The following is a 20,520-nucleotide window of genomic DNA, read 5'->3' as shown; positions in this document are numbered from 1 at the left end:
GCCTTCAGCCCAGGTCGTGGTCCTGGAGACCAGGGATCGAGTCCCACGTCAGGCTCCCTGCATGGAGCCTGCTTCTCCCTCTGCCTGTGTCTGTGTCCCTCTCTCTCTCTCTGTTTCTCTGAAAGAAAGAAGAAAAGAAAAGAAAAGAAAAGAAAAGAAAAGAAAAGAAAAGAAAAGAAAAGAAAAGAAAAGAAAAGAGAAGAAAAGAAAAGAGAAGAAAGAAAAAGAAAAGAAAAGAAAGAAAAGAAAGAAAAAAGAAAATGGATGTCCACCCAAAAATTTGTACATTTTGAATGTTCCTAACAGTATCATACATAATACTCAAAAAGTGGTAACCCAAATGTCCGTTAAGTGGTGAATGGACAAACAAAATAATGTATGCCCATACAGTGAAGTATTATTCAATCATAAAAAGGAATGGAGTACTAATGCATGCTACAGCAGCCCTGAAAACATAATGTTAAGTCAAAGAAACCATACACAAAAGCCAGTATACTATATAATCCTATTTATATGAAATGTACAGAAAAGACAAATCTATAGAAACAGAACATAGGTAAATGATTGACAGGGGCTGGGGTGGGGATAAGGAGTGGATTCAGCAGGGCATGGGGGATCTATTTGGGGGTGATGGAAGCATTCTCAGGCTGGACTATGGTAATGTTTACATAACTGCAAATTTACTAAACTCACTGAACTGTACACTTAAAATGGGCAAACTTTACTGCATGTAAGTTGCATCTTATTAAAGGGAGAAGGTGGGCTAAAATGGGAGCTAAAAAATAAGTATCTTGATTGAGTCAAAGGCAATCTAAGGGCAGCTGAATAAGGTCCATTTAATAACATCTGGTAAAGAGATAAAGACTATGGAGAACAAATATGATAGCAACATGTAGCTTACCTAATCAGCCTTTTGGACAACACAGCAGCATTAGACAATATAATGTGGTTGCCTGTTTATCACACAAGCTTGCCAACTGTTTTACCTTTAGAAACTAATGTAGTGCTGAGGTAGTGGCAAACATGATATTGGAATGCTTCTGGCAGTTTCTCCAGTCATTTCTATTAACTCAGGAACTAGTCAAGTGACTAAGAAAAAGCCATTAAGTTGGATGAACTCTCATATTATAGGTTTCATAAGAAAGCTATAACTTTTATATTATGGGTATATAAGAAAATGGGAGTGAATCTCTAAGCAGAAAGGATCTAAATGGAAAACCATCCCTACCTGAATCAGAAAGATGATCAGACCAACTTGCTTTCAAGACCTGATATTCATAACTCACCTCTGGGAAACAGAGGACTTAGGAGCCCTCGTCTCTTGGACCAATTTTTCAATGGGATTTCCTAGGTATGGGAAAGACAGTATTGAGAGAATTAAGCACTTGATTCTTTGTGAAAATCCTTAGTTCTAGGAGGAGTCTTGAGAAACAAGTGAACAAGAATTTATCTTTAATGTAAAACCAGAAGTTGTCTAAATGAGGCACATTAGGAGTTGGAGTGATCCATTCTCCAGGTCTGGAGCAAGATAAATGAATGTTATTCCACTTATGAGTGGAAGTTATTCCACTTATGAATAACTGCCTCAGGTGTACTTCAATCACAAGAAATTTCCTGAAGTTAAGATAAACCGAACTTCCTGTCACTGAACAAAAGCTCTCACAAGATGGCTTCCCGTCCTCTACAGGTGTGTTTCCAGAGGGAGCAGCAGTGGCAATCCGTCAATGAGCATTTCTCCTATCTGTATTACCAAATCACAGACACTCTGCTCTCCCTGCCTTAGTTAGCCCTTAGACACGGTTCCTCCAGAGCATGCTCAGCATGTCGTCAATGAGAATCCCTGCCTATGGTGAGCACCTGTCATTCCTATCTTGTGACCAGGAGAGAAGCATGGCTTAGAGCCATGATGTTACAGTTACTTAATAAGGACAAAACTTCTGTTAGTAAGGTCACTGTGAAGCAACAAAGCCAAATCTGATTCGCTGTACTCAGATATTGTAGGGAACATGTAAGCACCTTTCTTTGGGTCCACCTCCTTGACTTAAAACGCTCACAAAGCAAACCATAAAGGGAGGGGGAGGGGCAAAAGCATTAAGCTTCCTCAGAAGCTAGACAGATCCAAGATTTATTAGCTGTTAGTAATCACTGTTTTACAGACTGTTCTTTCTGACTTTCCTTCTTCTTTAAAGAGTTCTTATCTTTCTCACCAAATGATCATTTCCCATCAAAAAGAGTTGAACTTTATCTTGGTCTCAACCGCAGAGTCACACACAGATAAATCCTGGAATAATGTCCAGTAACGATAGTCATACATGTAACTAAGGACCATGCCTCCCCGGAGCCTTATAACAGGGGGGAAATCTCTACTGCATTGTGGATCACTCACAGGGGTCTGTTTCTCCACGCAGCCTTCTGGTATGGTTTTCAAGTTACAATAAAGTTTGAGGTCAGCCTACAAAAGCATCTGACCACAGAATCTAATCTCTTGGAACAGAGACTGAGGAGTAAAGTTTAAGGGGGCAATTTCATTGCTAGCAAGGTTGCTAATTATGACCTCCGCCCCCACTTCCCTGAAGGCCTTTGGCTAAGACTGACCTCCCTCGGCATGAGCCAGCTGACAGGGCCAGAGAGGTGGGACACAGGGTAACAAGTGATCTGAGGCTAGCCAGACATGCTAGGATGCCTGGACTCCAGCCTGAAGTTGCCAGAGCTGGTCAAGAAATGCACTTTCAAGGGATCCCTGGGTGGTGCAGCGGTTTAGCGCCTGCCTTTGGCCCAGGGCGCGATCCTGGAGACCCGGGATCGAATCCCACGTTGGGCTCCCGGTGCATGGAGCCTGCTTCTCCCTCTGCCTGTGTCTCTGCCTCTTTCTCTCTCTCTCTCTCTCTCTCTCTCTCTGTGTGTGTGTGTGACTATCATGAATAAATAAAAATTAAAAAAAAAAAAAAAAAAGAAATGCACTTTCAAGAAGGAAACTCCCATTTTTTTTAAAAGCTCTACTTACTCCCTCAATTAAGTTCCTTCAATTTGGACAGAGTCTCAAACCCTGAGATCCCTTTTTCAAAAGTTAATAGATTATGTGGGGTTCCCAACCTGCAGAGAAATTCCCGTCTCAGGAATTACCAAATTTAAATGTGAGCTGATTTCCTTCTTGGTAAGAATAATTGGCTACTATTTTTAGGCATACCATTATGTATCAGAAACTTAGTAGTGGGATGAAATAGACTGTTTATGTATTAGGTTGTATTATGTATTAGGAACTGACTCCGTTGTTTTTATGAAATAAACTGCAGGTTCCATGAATAGGAAAGAAAGTAAAGAACTGGTTAATATGTAAGAAAAAGTAATTTCAGGCCTGAAAATGCCTTAAAAGTCACTTAATGTGACTACATAATTTATTGTCAAAACTAGGACTTTGGGAAAGATAAGGATATCATAAATACTGATGCTAGGACAAGAGAGAGAAACTAAAACTGTCTCAGCACCCTGGGACACAGAGTCACCTCGCTAGAGTATATTCATTTCTCTATTCAAAATCCTTCAATGATTCTCCATCACTGCAACTGAATTTTAAACCAGTCTCATCCCTATAACTCGGGCATTTGCCTCAACGGTAGCACTTATCACACTAGATGAGAATGGCTGATTTTCTTGTCTCTCCACTCCCACCAGTCTGACTCAAGGACAAGAGTCTATGTTATGGGCCTTGAGGCTCTACCTTAAGGCTTGTCACACAGCAGCACTCAGGAAATACCAAGTGGCTTAGTAAAAATAATGGTTGTTCACCCTCCAACATCATCCTAAGGTCTTAACACATATTTTCTTCCATCCATGCCTTTTCAACCCACATTCTGTATTTCCCAGGTGTCACTTCCTAGCTCTGTGACTTGAGGCAGGTTAACCTCTCTGTGCCTCAGTTTACTCACCTACACACATGGGAATCCTAATAGTGTGTACATCACAGGATTCTCAGGAACATTAAATGAGTTACTCTATGTGAAGTTTTTTAAACACCACCTCACCCTGACAGTAAGCATACAGTAAGCTTCTCATAGGCAGAGCTATGTGTCCCTTTTGATCACTGCTGTATACGTGTACCAGGAATAATACCTGACAGAACAAACAGTAAGTATGCTGCAAGCTTATTGACATATACTTCTCTTCTGTTTTTCTCCCAAATACTTGCTCTGCCTCACCAGTGCCATATACTCTACACCCACATACTCCTGTATTTCTATCAAAAACCTGGCACCATTCCATTTAAAATGGGACATCGATGACTATTGAATTGTCTATGCCAGCAGTCACAACCCTGTACCTGAGACAGATTACATGATATCCCTGAGTTTCCTGCCTACCAGTTGTTCAATTTTAAGTACAGACAATGATTGGAAAAACAGTCCCAAGGGCTTCTTAAGCCTAGGATTAAATGCACAAGCTAACTTTCAGGGTCAGGGCTGAGAATAAAAAAAAAGATTACTACTATCTTGTGATTCCACACTTAAGGAAGGAAGAGAACTACTCCGAGGATATACATTCAAAGATTGACAAATTTACAAACCCTGTAAATCATAAACAGTAACACAAAGCTTACTTTTTAAAATAAAATTTTACAAAAATAAAATTACCTAAAATTAAGCCCACCATTGTACTTAAATATCCGGTTCCACTTCCCAGGTTAAGAAAAGACAATCCTGGTTGAAGTTTCAATGCTTCCATAACTTCAGAATAAATGCAAGGTGCTGACAAGTGTATGTTCCCATGCTTCCAGGCTAAGTCTTTGTAAGCATTGTCTCGGTAGCCTTCCAAATAGTAATCTCCGCGATCAATCGCTCTGAAGGCTTGCTCCACTCTTTCAGTGCGGATATACTGAGCTTCTTTTAAGTTATCAATTAAGTCATCATTATCTTCCCCAGCACTCACAGCTCCTCCCATGATAGAATTCAAATCAAATCATAAATTTTAAAATGTAATAAAATTAGCAGAAATGGCTTCCAATAATGTAGTGTGGTTTGTTTTCCCTTTAATATTGCACTTGATTTCCAAAAATAAATTAATCCTGAAAGGGAAGAATAAAAATAAACAGGTTTAAATTAATGCTCACAGGAAAGTAATTCCAGTTTATTAAATATATAATAGTCATTATAACCACCATTTTTCAAGGACATACTCTGTTCTGGGAATGGTTTTAAAGTTCCTTAAATCTACTATTTTATTGATTCTTCTAACAATCACAAAAGATAGCATAAGTTTGATTTCATCTGTATAGATGGGAAATCTGGGACACAAAAGAGTTAAGTCACCTCATACTGTGAGGCCCAATATGATAGCCATTAGTCACATGTGGCTACCTAGACCAAAAACTAATTAAAATTAAATACAATTTAAAATTCAGTCAGGAACACTAGCCACACTTCAAGTAAGTGCTTAATAGCTACACGTGGCCAGTTACTGCTATACCAAACAGAGCTGCTCTAGAAAGTGACACTGCTGGGACATAGTCCCAGGTCTTTCAGACTCCAAAAAACATGTTCTTAAGCATTAAGCCAGGTGGTAAGTCTAGTTTAATATGCATGAATAACTTGATTGATTTAAAACTTCTACACTTAAAAAAATCTAACACCTATATGCTAAACATCCTAAATGCACCACATAAATTCAAAATGTTAACACAAAGTAACATATTACCAACTGAATACAAAATATAAAAAATGAAACAAAACAGATCCACCTTTAAAATACACTCACATACAAGTACATATATATTAAAATTGTTTTATTTGGTAAACCCTGTAGTGATAAGGAGACCACAAATTTTATTAACAACTTTAATAGTATAAGCACTAGAACATATGTTATATGTATAAGTACAACAAACTTCTTTAAAGTCAAATTCAGCATCTTTAAATGAGACACAACTGCAATTTGATAAACTAAATAAAAATTTTAATACATCATAATGAATACAATTTAATTTTTATTCAACTATAGTCAATAAATAAATTCATACAATACTTAATTTATGAATTAATAAATCAGGAAGAGGGAAAGTGAAAACTGAAATGCTTGTGACCAAAAACAAGAGTTATGACAGCCAGGGCACCTGGGCAGTTCAGTGTTTGAGTTCCTGCCTTCGGCTCAGGTCGTGACCCCAGGGTCCTGGGATCAGGTCCTGCATCAGGCCTCCCACAAAACGCCTGCTTCTCCCTCTGCCTGTGTCTCTGCCTCTCTCCGTGTCTATCATGAACAAATAAATAAAATCGTTAAAAAAAAAAAAAAAAAAGAGTTATGACAGCCTACTCTGGCAAGGCTGTACCCTTACTGTTGACTTTAGAGAAGAAAAGCAACTGATAACCTCGAGCTTCATCAAGGTCCTCACACCTCTGGCACCGAGCTGCTCCAGCACTACTGGGGCAGCTGTCTCACCAAGTCCTGCCCCTGTCCCCACTGCCTGCCTGTGTCCTCTTTTGTATTTTCCTATGATCTCCTTAAACTATCTGAGCAGAGGAAATACCGTGAACTCATGTCTCATTCCTATTTAACTTATTCAAACTCACTTATACAAACCTAGCTGGCTCCAATGCATCCCCTATACCCAAAAAAGAAGTAACTGAAAAAAATATATGGGCACACAGCACTATTCTCCTCAATGAGTGCATTTCCCAGCACATAGTGCAACTGGCAACATCAATCCACTGTTCCTTCAACAGGTCTTAGTTTGGGCATCCTTTTACAGCCCAAGCATTTCAACTTGCTGAGCACAATTCTAGCATGTAAAGTTTGTTTTTGTTATGGGGGAGTTTTGTTTTGTTCTCTAAACAAATTAGAGGCCAATTACTCGGAGTGAATGCCTTCCCAGGATGAAAGAAAAAGTGGCTATATTAGACTAGGAGGCAGCTTCTGTGAGTCTCCCGTGTGGTACCTACCTTAGGACTTTATAAGCCTAATTCTGACTATGCACACATTTAATGGCCCTACTGGAAATGCTGTATTTTACTAGTTGGAAAAATTATTCCACAGAGTGACCTTAATCCTTCTCTAACCTGGCCAGTACAAAATTACCACAGCAAAACAAATGTGGACTTCACTACACAAAAGTGTACACTCTTGGTGAGAAAGGCAAGAATCATCATCAAACCAACAAGAACTACTACCATTTGCTGACAGACACTGTACTGTTTTCTGTATATTCTCTCATTAAAAGCTACGATAAGCCTATGGAGGAAGGCATTCACATGCCCACTTTCAAGTAGAAACAATCTGTAAAGGACTAGGGTACTACAATGCATGTGACTACGTTGGGACTACAGAAGCCCAGAGCAAAGTGGATCCAGGGACCCAGGAAATCTTCCTTAAAAAGGCACAGATTATATAATGCAATTAAAGGACTAAGGGATTTAAATTAAAGGTTGAGGATATGGCTGGTATTAAAGCAAGAAAGCAGGTAAAGAAAACTACATATAGTTGTACCATAAAATCTTCATCTTGTAAGGCCAGTGATTTTTTTTTAAGCCTGGACCCTTTTGAGAAACTGTATTTATTTATTTTTTTTTGAAACTGATTGTATTTATGGCCCATCTCTCTAATTAAAAAATGAATGAATGAGAAGTTTTACATCCAACTTCAGAAAGATCCCAAGTTCCTACAGATCCATGAGTTGAAGCTAATTTAAAAGCACCTATTAGATGCAACACAGTCAGCCACAGATACTAACAAGGGAGGGAGAATTACATTTCCATTTTAGGAAATGTGTAATTGTGTTTCTGACCTACTACAACAGACCAGAGATCAGGTACTCTAAAAGCTGGGAAACACATCACCCCGTGAACAAGGAGCAGCATAATACTTTGAAGCCAGATTTCCTGACTCCCTTCCCTCTGGTTTGATAGGAAAGACAAACACATCTAAACACAAAGCTCTAGGGTATCCAGGAGGTTGGTGGTCAGGATAGGTTTTCTGGAACAGGATACATAATCTGATACAGTGCATCATGTTTAACACAAATTGTTAGCTCATATATTTAGTTTATAAGGCAATGATGTGCAGATAATGAAGAAGTTGTGGTGGTTTCCATGTTCATGGTTCGAAGTGACAGGAAGGTATAAGATTACATATATTAGAGATACCTTAGCAACTTATGAAAACTTTCAGCAAAAAGCTGAGAATATCGAGTACCTGCCTCTAAGGCAATCGGATGCTGGTACAGTTTCTTCAAGTGGTCTGGGGAAGCTGTGAATGCAGATGAAAAAACTGTTAAGACACTGTTTCTAGATTAAAACAACAGACAGGGGGATGCCTGGGTGGCTCAGCAGTTGAGCGTCTGCCTTTGGCTCAGGGGATGTTCCCTGTCTGGGAATCGAATCCCATAGTGGACTCCCTGCAGGAAGCCTCTTCTCTCTCTATGTCTTGGCCTCTCTCTCTCTGTGTCTCATGAATAAATAAAATCTAAAATAACATAAAATAAAATAAAAAATACAAATACAAAAAAAAAAAAAAAAGACGAAGAAGAAACCCAAACAGATAAATTAAGGCTATACCTAGGTTCAGATTTCTTTAATTTTGATAAAAATATATACAAATAAAATTATATCCATAAGTAAATTAACTTCTAGGACCTAAGTTTCAAAAAAGGAAGATGAACCCTAGAGTTTAAGGTTGTGAAGGACTGACTGTAATGCTACATGCTAATCCCAGCACATTTAGCTATCCTAGAAATGTCATTAGGACTGCTATTGTTTTTGTTGATAAACTGGTTACACAGTTGCACAGGTTTTCAGTGGTATGCTCCAAGGCTATTTTTCCCACAAGCCCTGTTTAGCGAAACATCAGTGTTTTCAGATGTTATAGAAAAACCCAGTACTTGACTTCTCAAGCCCTTAGAAGAATCTCAGGAAACCTGAAGGACCTCAGAACACCTCTGGAAAAGAGCTTGCATGAGAAACTACAAAATGGGATGAGCAGAGCCGTGGTAGAGTTACACAGCGATGTCATGGAACACCAGCCCGAACATGGGGTTGGAGACAAAATGATGGGAAGATTTTCCTAAATATGAAGACCTGGTAAGTACAGAGGCAGAAGGAAGGAAAGGTGTTCAGAATAAGCAGAAAAGACAAAGAGACAAGAGGCAATGCACCCACCCACTGAAGGTACTACAAATAGTACAGTAGTGCTCAAGTACAGGAATAGAAAGCAGTGCTTGGTGAGGCTAGAACAAACAACAAAGAGGAATGAAAAATGAAGCTTGCAGGCCACATACACATGGAGCTTGGACTTCCCCCCATAGACAATGGAGCCAGCAAAGAGAATGACAGACATACTGTATGACTAATTTTAAAATAAGATGTAAAGGAAAAACCATAACTGTAAAAGAAAGAGAATATAATTATAATACATTATTTGGTCTAGGGAAGGCAATGTTTACATAGTCAGAATACTGAAAACACAAGTGCTGATTCAAATTGAATAGTCCTTTAACCACAACAAGATGATGAGAAGGAAGAGGTAAAGAGGGGTATGGAAGTTAATACCTCATCTGTGATTATAGAAAGTAAATGCTATCTAAAATTAATGAATTTTTTAAAAGCATCTTAGCAATGTGGAGGTAATTTCCCTACCACGAAACAGCTGAAAGCATTAAGTTTCTTCTGGAATGTGAGCTTCCAGGTGGAAACAGGTAATGCCAGGAACTGTTATTCTTTGTCTTCAGGGTATCACTTGACTTTCTAAATTGTGTACATGCATTATTTGAACAAAACTGACAAATAAAGCTGAAAATAAAGGGGACAGAAATATAGGTGTATGTATTTTTTTTAGACCAGAATAAGATAAAGACACATAGAAAATAATTTCCTAAGGAATATAAACATATTTAATAAATAAAATAGTCTATGGCAGAAAAGTTCGAGAACAAAAAAGATAATATAGTAAGAATTTACACTACAGAGCTTCAAAGACAAGTCATTTCACCATATCCATAGTTTCTGACAGTGGGTGGAAAACAAATTATTATAAATTACACTTTCATAATGTTGATTGATTCCATTACAATAGTATGTGCACTTGTAGAAAATCTGAAAACCAATAAATAAAATTATTCATAACCCTAATATTCAAAGAGCCACTGTTAATATTTACTAAGCACCTATATGCTTTCTTTCTAACACATTAGTATTATACTGTATATATTACTTCAAACTTCTGTTTGCCTTACACATTTTCATGCCATCAAAAACTCTTCCAAAATCCAGAAGCGTGATACCCTGCCACATGGAGGCACCAAAATGTAATCCCTAAATGATTACACTCCCCTAAATGCTAGGCCATGAATTTTGTACTATAATTAATGTATATGTGAATTTGTATTATAATTAATGTATATGTGAAGAGTCTGCAAGTTAAAATCTGTAATAAATATTGTGATAATTCAATAATCCCCTAACTTGAAATATACTTCATTGTTTATAAGGCAAGCACTATTAAAAAGCCATCGCAGCATTAAGTCATGGAAGCATTTGATATTTGTTAATTCTAAGATAATTCCATCTCAATCATGCAAAAGTGCCAAATACAAGTCAAGAGACCAAGGTCTAGACTTAGTCCCATTGATAACCTTGCTGTATGACTCTGGGCAGCTCTCCAGAACATCATTTCCTCACCTGTGAAAAGAAGAGGATAAATCCTATGATTCCTAAGGTTCCCCAGAGCTCTAATTTCCCTGCTATTTTGGCATTAAATCCATATTTGAGTACAGCTCAGTTTTAGTTATCCAGGAATGTCTGTCCTTGCCTCAGCATTTCTGTTATTTTCCTCACATTTTTGGTGCCCCACTGTTGCCATTTTTTCTAACATGGAAAAGAAAAAAAAATTAGAGGAATGTTCAAGTCTTGCATTAAACAATAAAAGTAAAATAAGGAGTTTAAAAAAAGAAGAAAAGGTAAATGCGAAAGAGAGAAGTGTCAGAATAGAGTAAAAGAACAGCTTATCTGCAGTTATGTCTGAGAAGGAAGTTGTCATATTTCATCACAGAACACAATCTCACTCCTTGGCATTTTCTTTCTAGTATGTGTGTTTGGGGTACATACATTCACATAAGCTCACCTGAAATGATGTTCAAAGTGTTCAAAATTTGCTTGCTAGTCTTTCAAAATAAGATACGTGGCATTAACATATTTGGTTAGGGGACGATCTACTGAAGGCCCAGTACAATATAATGGTGTCCTTCAGGCAGCTTAGAGATGTTTTATGGAAGGTTGAAGACAAGTCAAAGGAGGTGGGAAGCACCACCACAGATGGCAGACAGATGTCGCAGAGTCGGAGAACAGAACGAATGCTGACTCATTTTCTTTCCCTCCTAGCAACCAGTGGCAAGCAGCCAACTGCTGTCCTTTCTCTGCAAAGGTGAGGAGAAAGCTCACTCAGCTTTGGGGTAAAGGAGACTAGTGACCCAAAGGAGAACACACCATTTGAGGGCATGAACAAAGGATCTTTCTTCCTCATGCCCTCAAAGATTTTGTCACAGGAGTCATGTGCAAAGGCTACTTTGAGTGTTGAGACAACTACACAGGGAGAAAAAATTTTCTCAATGATAGCAAATAGGTGTAATGAGACATAAATATAGAATAATGAAAGAAAGAAAAGGAAAGACGAGGCTAATGAAGGGGTTCAGAACAAGTCTCCTCAAACTGTGCCATAGGATGTGGACCATTTGAGCTGAAGGCAATTAAGACACAGCCAACTTTGGCACGTGGACCATTTTGACCTGAAGGCAATCAAGATCCAGTAGACTAAAGAAAAGCATTTACCTCCCTTTAAACTACCTCAAAGAATTTAGGTAAGGAGCCTGGCCCAGAAAGACAGCTATTACCAAGACATAACTTTTTTTTTTTTTTTTTATCTGAATGACCAATCTGTATAAGGAGGGCAAACATCTAATTACCAAACATCTGCTCTTCTTATCGTCCTGTGAATCATCTCCTCCCCTGCGACATTCCAGGTGCCTATCCTACTCCTTAGCTCCTGATGGCATGTAAGCCTCAACTGCCCAGCTTATCCTTGGGTCTCACTGTCTTTGTGGGGCTCCCATACATATATCTGTCGTTATGTTAATATGACTATCAGACTGGCCAAAGAGCCTAGAAGGGTTAGAAGAAAGAGTTTTTCCTCCAACACTATTCATGTGCCAATGTTATTATTTTTTTATTTTTTATTTTCTTACTAGTGATAACACATACATGCAATTTCCTGTCTCTACTACATATAGGCACTGGGTTCTATTTCTTCACCAAAACTCTATGAAGAAACACTAACTTCATTTTACTAATGAGGAGACCAAAGTTCAGAGAGACCACAAGACAAACTCAGAGCTCATGAGTAGCTGAGCCACAACTCAAATCCAGTTTGGCAAGCCATAAAATCCTCCTGAAACAGAACAATTTGCAAAGAGGCTCCTAGCCCATAATTCAAAAGTAGAGTTTTTGTCCCCTTGTCCAGAAAGATTCAGATCTCTCGCCGTCTCTCTCAACCTCTCATTTCGTCTTTTCTCCCTTTTAGTACTCTCAGTTCCAAAAGAAGAATGGAATAGTGGAAATAAGGCCTCTGATGTCATGTACTGACTGCAACCTCAGGCAAATTATTTAACCTGTGATCTTCAGGTTCTTTGTCTATAAAATGGGAAAAATAATAACCACATCATAAATTCATAAACAGTGCATAGTGCACTGCACATAAAGCTTCTAACATACACATGTCCAATAAATAATTCACTTTCTTTCACATCCAAGGCCCAAAAAGACACATTCAAAATGTTCATTCTTAAACAAAAGACCAGAAAGGGAAAACAAAAAAGCATCAGTTCTGAAATCTAGTGATCACCTAATGACCTCCTTAATACAAAACCACAGAATGAAAATGTAAATCTTCAAGTTAGAGGTATCAAGAAGAAAAACCAGGGACACCTGGGTGGCTCAGTGGTTGAGTGTCTGCCTTCGGGCCCAGGACATGATCCTGGGGTTCTGGGACTGACTCCCACATCAGGCTCCTTGCAAGGAGCCTGCTTCTCCCTCTACCTATGTCTCTGCCTCTGTCTCTCATGAATAAATAAATAAAATCTCAAAAAAAAAAAAAAAAAAAGAAGAAGAAAAACCAAAGCACAATATATACAGAAGAGAGAAGAAAAATACACTCATTCATATATAACTTTATTGAGAGAGGTTAATGTAAAAACAAAACAAACCCCCCCAAAAAATAATGCAGTGCCTTCTGTCACACTCTGGGCCACAAACTAGGTGAAGAGGCCAAAATTAGGACCAGCTGCCCTCTGTACTCAGGCAGCAATCAGGTACTGAACCTCTCTCTGGTAGTTACTAGCTAACTTCCACTTGTGCTAATTTTCTCTAATGGAGCATTCGTCACATAAATTAGCAAAAATTACCTGTCCTATATAATTTTGTTTGGTTTTAACACATGTTTTCTGTCCAAACTGTAAACTCAATAATAATAAAGATAACATAAAATGAAGATAAAATCATATATTTAAAATATTCCTTAAAAAAAAAAAAAAAAAAGGGAATCCCTGGGTGGCGCAGCGGTTTGGCGCCTGCCTTTGGCCCAGGGCGTGATCCTGGAGACCTGGGATCGAATCCCACGTGGGGCTCCCGGTGCATGGAGCCTGCTTCTCCCTCTGCCTGTGTCTCTGCCTCTCTCTCTCTCTCTGTGACTATCATAAATAAATAAAGAAAAAAATATTTAAAAAAATAAAATAAAATAAAATATTCCTCACAGTTGTAAAGGTGCAAGCATTTAATAAATAGTGACTAAATATAAAATACTGGCAGAGTAACTTCTGGCTTTCTACTCTAGGGCATCCTTTGAAATGTGAACATATCTAACAGCTGCAGCAAAGTGAAAGTATATTTTTCCTTTATAATCCCTTGAACTCTGGAATCTTCATCTGATCAGACAGCTGATAAACCACTGTCTTAAGAAAAAGACTATCTGCTCCCCAATCTTTCAATTCACTACTACAAATAGTTTCAAGTAACAAAAGAAAGTTCTTGGAAACAAAGAGGCTCTATATTTTGATATTTGGCAAGTTTTAAGATGCCTATGTTCATAGATGTAGGCTTTTCGGTCATATTCTCAATTCTATTCCAGTTTTGCTTCTATGCCTTTTCTCTCTCTCCACTTTCCCCTTCATTCTTTTAATTTCCTATTCTCCTTTCCTGGGGCAGGGAAGACCAACATAAACTCAAACAAGATGGAGAAACAGTAGGAAGTAGCTCTATGGGAGTTCAAGGTATAGGATATAAGGGGATGGAAGAATATAAAACATTTTTAAAGGACAAGATGAGGCAATTCAAGCTGAAATTTCATCATTTTGGAAGTTACAGCATTTCATGTACCTCCAATGTCCCCTCCACTCCTTTTACTTAAAGTTCTGAGTATATGATCTCTTCAAACCTGTATCACTACACAATCATGTGTCTGTATTCCTAAACACAATCATATCTGTATAACACAAATGCCCTCAATATGCAAAGTTTCATGTATCTCTGAGGTAACAAAATCATCAGAAAATAACTGCCTCAGATTTTAGGATTATTGCTTAACATCTCCAGTTTTTCAAGAAATATAAGAAGTGCTCTAATAATCATCCTTAACACTTAAAAAAACATTCCTTATAGAAGCTACAGCCTAGAAAACCCCTTCAAACAGAAGAGTTGTTTACCTCCTGTACGTAACTCAGAAAAAGTCTGAAGTAGAATACGAAAATGACAAATAAGCTTTCTGGTTTTAGTCCGTTAAGTAACAATGTTCTTAGGAAGTAATGAGATCAATAAAGAAGCATGAGAGAAAAGCATACACATTTTTGGTGCCTTAAGGTCAGGCTTTTAAAGTTAGGCTTATTTCATCTGAAAAATTTTGAGTTCACAAGAAAAATATTCAAATAAAAATAAAACAATATTCCAAAGCAAAATCCCACAATTTGGGTATTCGGATGATCTGTATCTGTTCCATTCTACTAGTATACAATAAACCAAAATGTGAGCTCACACCGAAGATATTCTTTCTGCATGTTATCATACCATGGAATACAAAGACTGGCCTTGTCACACCATATGACTGAGGAAATGGTTATCTTTTCTGGCTTTGGTTTTCTTCTTCTGGATGATACCATCACTAAATAAAATTTTCTTGATGGCATCTGTAAAAACCTTAAAAATGTCTTTACTATACAAAGATAAAGAATGTATATAGGTTAACTATAAAGTTTTTTTGCCATATAAAGTGGTATCTTTCCAAAGTGCATGATGATCATTTTATCTATAGATAGGCAGCAAAAACTATATAGAATAAAATACCTAGTTATATATCATTCTTAATTTTTCAGTGCTTCAACAAACTCATAAAATTTTATTAACTTCCCCAAGGTATCTACACAGGACAGGTGGTATTACCTGCATCATGCAAATGAAGAAAACCAATTGAGAAAATTGTTTGTTCTAGATTTCCCATTTAATACAGAGATATTTCAGTCTTATTCATAGATCTAATGGCATACACTACTACCATATTCATGTTATCATAAATAAGAAAATACAGCAACCAGAAATGTAGGTCTGAGACTCTATGACAAATACACCACATTTGATACTAATACCTTCGCTTCATTTATTGGGACAAATAACTATCCCTACTTTTTACTCATGATCCAGAGGAAGTTTAAGAAGTTCTTAAAAATAAATTGTAATAAGGGATGCCTGGGTGGCTAAGTCAGTTAAGTGTCTGTCCTCAGCTCAGGTCATGATCACAGGGTCCTGGGATAGAACCCTGCATCAGGCTCTCTGCTCAGCGGGGATTCCGCTTCTCCCTCTATCCCTTCCCACTGTGACTCATAAGCTCTCTCACTCTCTCTCAAATAAATAAATATAATCTTTAAAATAAGATAAAATAAAACAAACTGTAATCATAAGATTATCACCATTATACTATAGACTCTCAATAAGTGCTAGGAAGCTCACCTTAACTTTAAATGATTAATCCGTCATCAGTAGTTCTTTGTATCAATAAAACTCATTTGGAGAACACCATGCAAACTGAATAACCAAAATGCTGTGAAAGCTTGTTAAACTAGAGCTCAGTATCTCCCTCCAGGCTTCATTTAACAAGTTCTTTACCACTGGTTCAGCAAGCTGAGTAGGACCCAGAGACACTGAGGATATAGAAGTCAAAGAATGGCTTCAGTACAGTTCAGTAGACAGTCTTTGTTCATGAAATCAGTCTCTTAAATGGTTCGTGTATTTTCAAAAAAAAATGTTTAAAAATTACTTTTAATTTGGCTATAAGTTCACAACTGCAGTTTTTTAATAATGTAAGGGAATATTTCATATCAATTAGATTGATCGTCAAACTGTGTCCTCATAAGTGAGTATGTTTATTAACAGTATACATTAAAATACCAAAAGTCTCTCAACAAAAAGTTACTCAAAGCAATTAGTATTGCCTTACACTTAGATATTCTAAGTTCTGCATAAAAGGACTTCCACTTGATTTCTTCATTCAATTAACAAAACCTGATCACATATTTATGCCTCAGAAACTATGATAAGCATGGAGGATTCAGAGACCACACTGCAGAAGCTAAATTAAAACTAAGGAGCTTTCTTGGAGGTAAGAGTTGCAAAAGAGGTAAGAGTTGCAAAAGAGCTCACTTCATTTCACAAATAAAGAATTGAGCTATAGCAGGTGACTTGTCCAAGATCATATAAGATAGAAAGAAACCCCAGTTTTGCAAGTCATAATATCTTATATAAGAGATAATCTGTTCAAACATTAGAACATATAAGGCCAAAAAGACCTAATTTACTCCTTTTATTTTTAAAAAGATTTATTTGAGAAAGACAGAGCGGGGGGGGGGGGGGGGGAGGAAGACGGAGGGGGAGAAGCAGGCTCCCTGCCCCCAGCTTCAATGCAAGACTGGATCCCAGGACCCGGATTACGACCTGAGCAGAAGACTGAAGCTTAACTGACTGAGACACCCAGGAACCCCTTAATTTACTCCTTTTAGATTTCTTAAAATTAAGTGAGCATAATGCTTCTTAAAAAGAATTAAATTTTCTATTTAATTTCAATATTTAATAGTAAGCATTATTACTAACTAAAACCTGACTCTGACAAATTGTTGGGAGACTGTAAGGAAAAAAAATGCCCAATTGAAACCCACAGAAAACATAATAATAAAGTCAGATAGGTAAGATCATTTTTTTTCATACTTGAAGCTATCACTTTCTTCACAGGAAAGCTTATTAATTATTATCAATCTCTAGACAATGATTATATAACAATGCATTAAATATTATCTAGACTGAATCCACACAGGTTATAGTGGTAAATTATAACATTAAGCATGTAAAATTCTGATCTGAATTAAACAGAATTTATATTAATAGGAATATAACAATTTTGGGCAGCCCAGGTGGCTCAGCAGTTTAGTGCCGCTTTCAGCCCAGGGTGTGATCCTGGAGACCCAGAATCAAGTCCCACGTCAGGCTCCTTCCATGGAGCCTGCTTCTCCCTCTGCCTGTGTCTCTGCCTCCCTTTCTCTCTGTGTCTCTCATGAATAAATAAATAAAATCTTAAAAAAAAAAAGGAATATAACAATTTTACTTTACTCATTTACTACCCTTAGAAAGATTATTTGTAGATTGAATACTAGTATATCAAATTATAATGATTTCATATCAAGTTGCAGATTCACTGAGTTATATTTTAATAGAATGTTTTTCAATGTAAGTAAAAATTGTACTTAAAAGATCATATAATATAGTGAGGGTTCTAGATTGGAACCCTAATTCTATACATTCTAGCTATGTTACTATTAATAACAATAATTACCTCACAACACTCATGTGAGAAGTATCCAAGATAATGTCATATAAACTGGTCACATACTACGAACTCAATAGGTGTTACCTGTTTCTATTAACACAGGCCTACTTCATTCTCTCACAAAAGAACATGTTCCCATTCCAAGAAACATTTATCAAATGCATAAATATCTATATCTAATAATAATATATATGTAAAGTACTATAGTGTTTCTGAGGGAAACCAAAGAAGGGAAAGATCTTGGGGACATACCTTGTAATTCAGAGAATCATTAATTGACTTGGAAAACTATATATACATACATATACACACACACACACACACACACACCCCCCACATGTGAGTATATGCACATACATATATACATATACACACATGCATATAAAATACAAAGCTACAGAAAATACATATATTTACTTTTCCTTGCTTATGAATGCCTTAGACAATAATTCAAAAAAAGCCCAAACTTTTCTTGAAAATATGTATAGGAAAATATGTTTTGCATTTTTATTTACTACATTTTCTTATTATTAGTAATTTCCCTATTCCCTATTCTGGTCCCTACTCGGGTTCCCACTCTTTCATTGGTAGCAGGGACTCTACATCTCTGCTGCAGTCTTCTATGCTCCCAGCTCTCACAAGCATCCTGGGCATTTTCGACAACTATTCAAGCCCCAGAAGTAACAACCATCACAACGCCTTAAACTCTGAGGCTCTCTAACCTCTGTATCCTTATTTTATTCCACAATCACATCCTACATCTAGTTTGCCCGTTCTTTTTCTACCACTACCATTAATCTTCAGTATCACTAGTGCTACAGCAAAGATTTTCTACAAAAGACGAAACAGTAAATACTTTAGAATTTGCAGACTTTTGTTTCTGTTAACAACTCCTGAATTCTGTGCCTAGAAGAACAAATGCAACCACAACAAAATATAAATAAAAAGCATGGCTATATTCCAATTTTTTAATTTATGAACACTGAAATTTGAATTATATACAATTTTTGCATACTATTTTTAATTTTTTTTTCAACCATTTAAAAATGAAAACACTATCCTTAGTTCCCAGACTATTCAAAAACAGGGGGATGCCTGGGTGGCTCAGCGGTTGAGCATCTGCCTTTGGCTCAGGGCATGATCCCAGTCCCAGGATTGAGTCCCATATCGGGCTCCCTGAGAGGAGCCTGCTTCTCCCTCTGCCTATGTGTCTGCCTCTCTCTGTGTGTCTCTCATGAATAAATAAATAAAATCTTAAAAAAAAAAAAAAAAAAAAAAAAGCAGTAGGCCAGATTTAGCTCGTGGGCCATAATTTGTTGACATCTCTCAGGATCACTTTCTTCCCAAACCAAATAGGTCCCATTAACATGGCTTCACTCCATTAGTCTCAATTATTTTCACCCCTTATTTTAGCTTTCTGCCTCACCCCTCTTACAAACACCTGACTTCACACCAATCCAATAATCTCTCCTCTGTGGAGTGATTTATACCATAGAGTGTTACTGAAGAAAAAAGTCCACCAGCTTGGATTGGTACCACGGAACCGTTACCAGTTACAGTCTTCAACCCTAAATGGATTTTCAATAGCACCTAGCAATACCTCTGGGTCTTCAGTCACTCTGGCTCCCATTCCCCACAGCAAATTCATTATTACTAACACCACTGGTCAAGATGAATCTTCCTAACCTAACAGATGGTCATACTTCACCTTCTACAAACAGGTCATGAGACGAAAGCCTCAACTTCCTAGACTGTCACCTTAACTCCATGCCACTGGACAAGAGTATTACAAATATGCCTGTGTCTGTACACACATTCAGAGGCAGAGTGTTCAGCCTTTGAAACTCAACAGATTTGATATTGTCCATTATTAGAATGTAAGTACCTTAGTAAATAACTACTACATTTATTGGCAGCCTAGTGCTCCATTAATAAGTGTTTTACCAATCATCTCTCAATCATTCTAGAAGTAGAAATCCCTCAACCTAGAAATCTTCTCTAAGTCCATCTTCAAAACACTCAGGTGCCTATTAGTCAGCTAAGGTTATCACAACAAAATACCACAGACTAGGTGGCTTAAGCAACAGAAATGTTCTCATTGTTAATGGAGGCTAGAAAAACCAGATCAAAGTATCAACATGGTCAATTTCTGGTGAGGACTCTCTTCCTGGTTTGTAGACAGCTACTTTCTCACTGTGACCTCATACAGCCTTTCCTTCCCATGTGGTCAAAGAGAGAACAAACTCTGGAGTCTCCTCTTATAAAGATATTAATCCTACAGGAGCAGAGCTCAACCCTTTTGACCTCACCTTAATTACTTCCTTAGAGGCCCCATCTCCAAATACAACTACACTACGGGTTAGGGTTTAAATGTGTAAATTTTTTAGGAACACAAATATTCAGCCCACAACAATGTCTTTCTTTAGTGCTTTTAAACACCTTGAGTGTACCTGTATCACTGTTCTGGAAAGTTATTATTTTGTTTCTGGTCCACTTGACTGTGGCCTTTTCAAGAGAAAGCTCTACATGCTACTCACTTTATTTCTATCACTTAAGCAGAGGGCCTGGTATCATGGAAATGATCAGTAAATGATGAAAGAGACTAAATGAATAAAATACCTTTGGCATGATATT

General features: G+C 37.4%; 1 protein-coding gene across 12 annotated transcripts in view; it reads right to left on the bottom strand.

Annotated features, from left to right (window-relative positions):
* PCMTD1 (protein-L-isoaspartate (D-aspartate) O-methyltransferase domain containing 1) overlaps positions 1-20,520 on the bottom strand; it is a 68,189-nt gene that overhangs the window by 33,685 nt on the left and 13,984 nt on the right. For 6 of the 12 annotated variants that reach the window (XM_072804645.1, XM_072804646.1, XM_072804656.1 and 3 more), the window contains one exon: positions 4,629-5,059. The exons of 2 other annotated variants lie outside the window; for them this stretch is intronic. In XM_072804645.1, coding sequence (XP_072660746.1) covers positions 4,629-4,935 — 307 coding nt within the window. In that variant the 5' untranslated portion in view covers positions 4,936-5,059. Of the gene's footprint in view, positions 1-1,228; positions 1,343-4,628; positions 5,060-6,103; positions 6,236-8,179; positions 8,225-16,019; positions 16,196-20,520 lie in introns of those variants that run through there. 4 more of the 12 variants (XM_072804648.1, XM_072804649.1, XM_072804653.1 and 1 more) reach the window with 4 other exon arrangements.

This window comes from Canis lupus, chromosome 28 (assembly GCF_048164855.1).
Source record: "Canis lupus baileyi chromosome 28, mCanLup2.hap1, whole genome shotgun sequence".
Classification (NCBI taxonomy): Eukaryota; Metazoa; Chordata; class Mammalia; order Carnivora; family Canidae; genus Canis; species Canis lupus.
The sequence above is the reverse complement of the archived record's forward strand: the minus strand, read 5'-3'. Positions and strand labels throughout refer to the sequence as shown.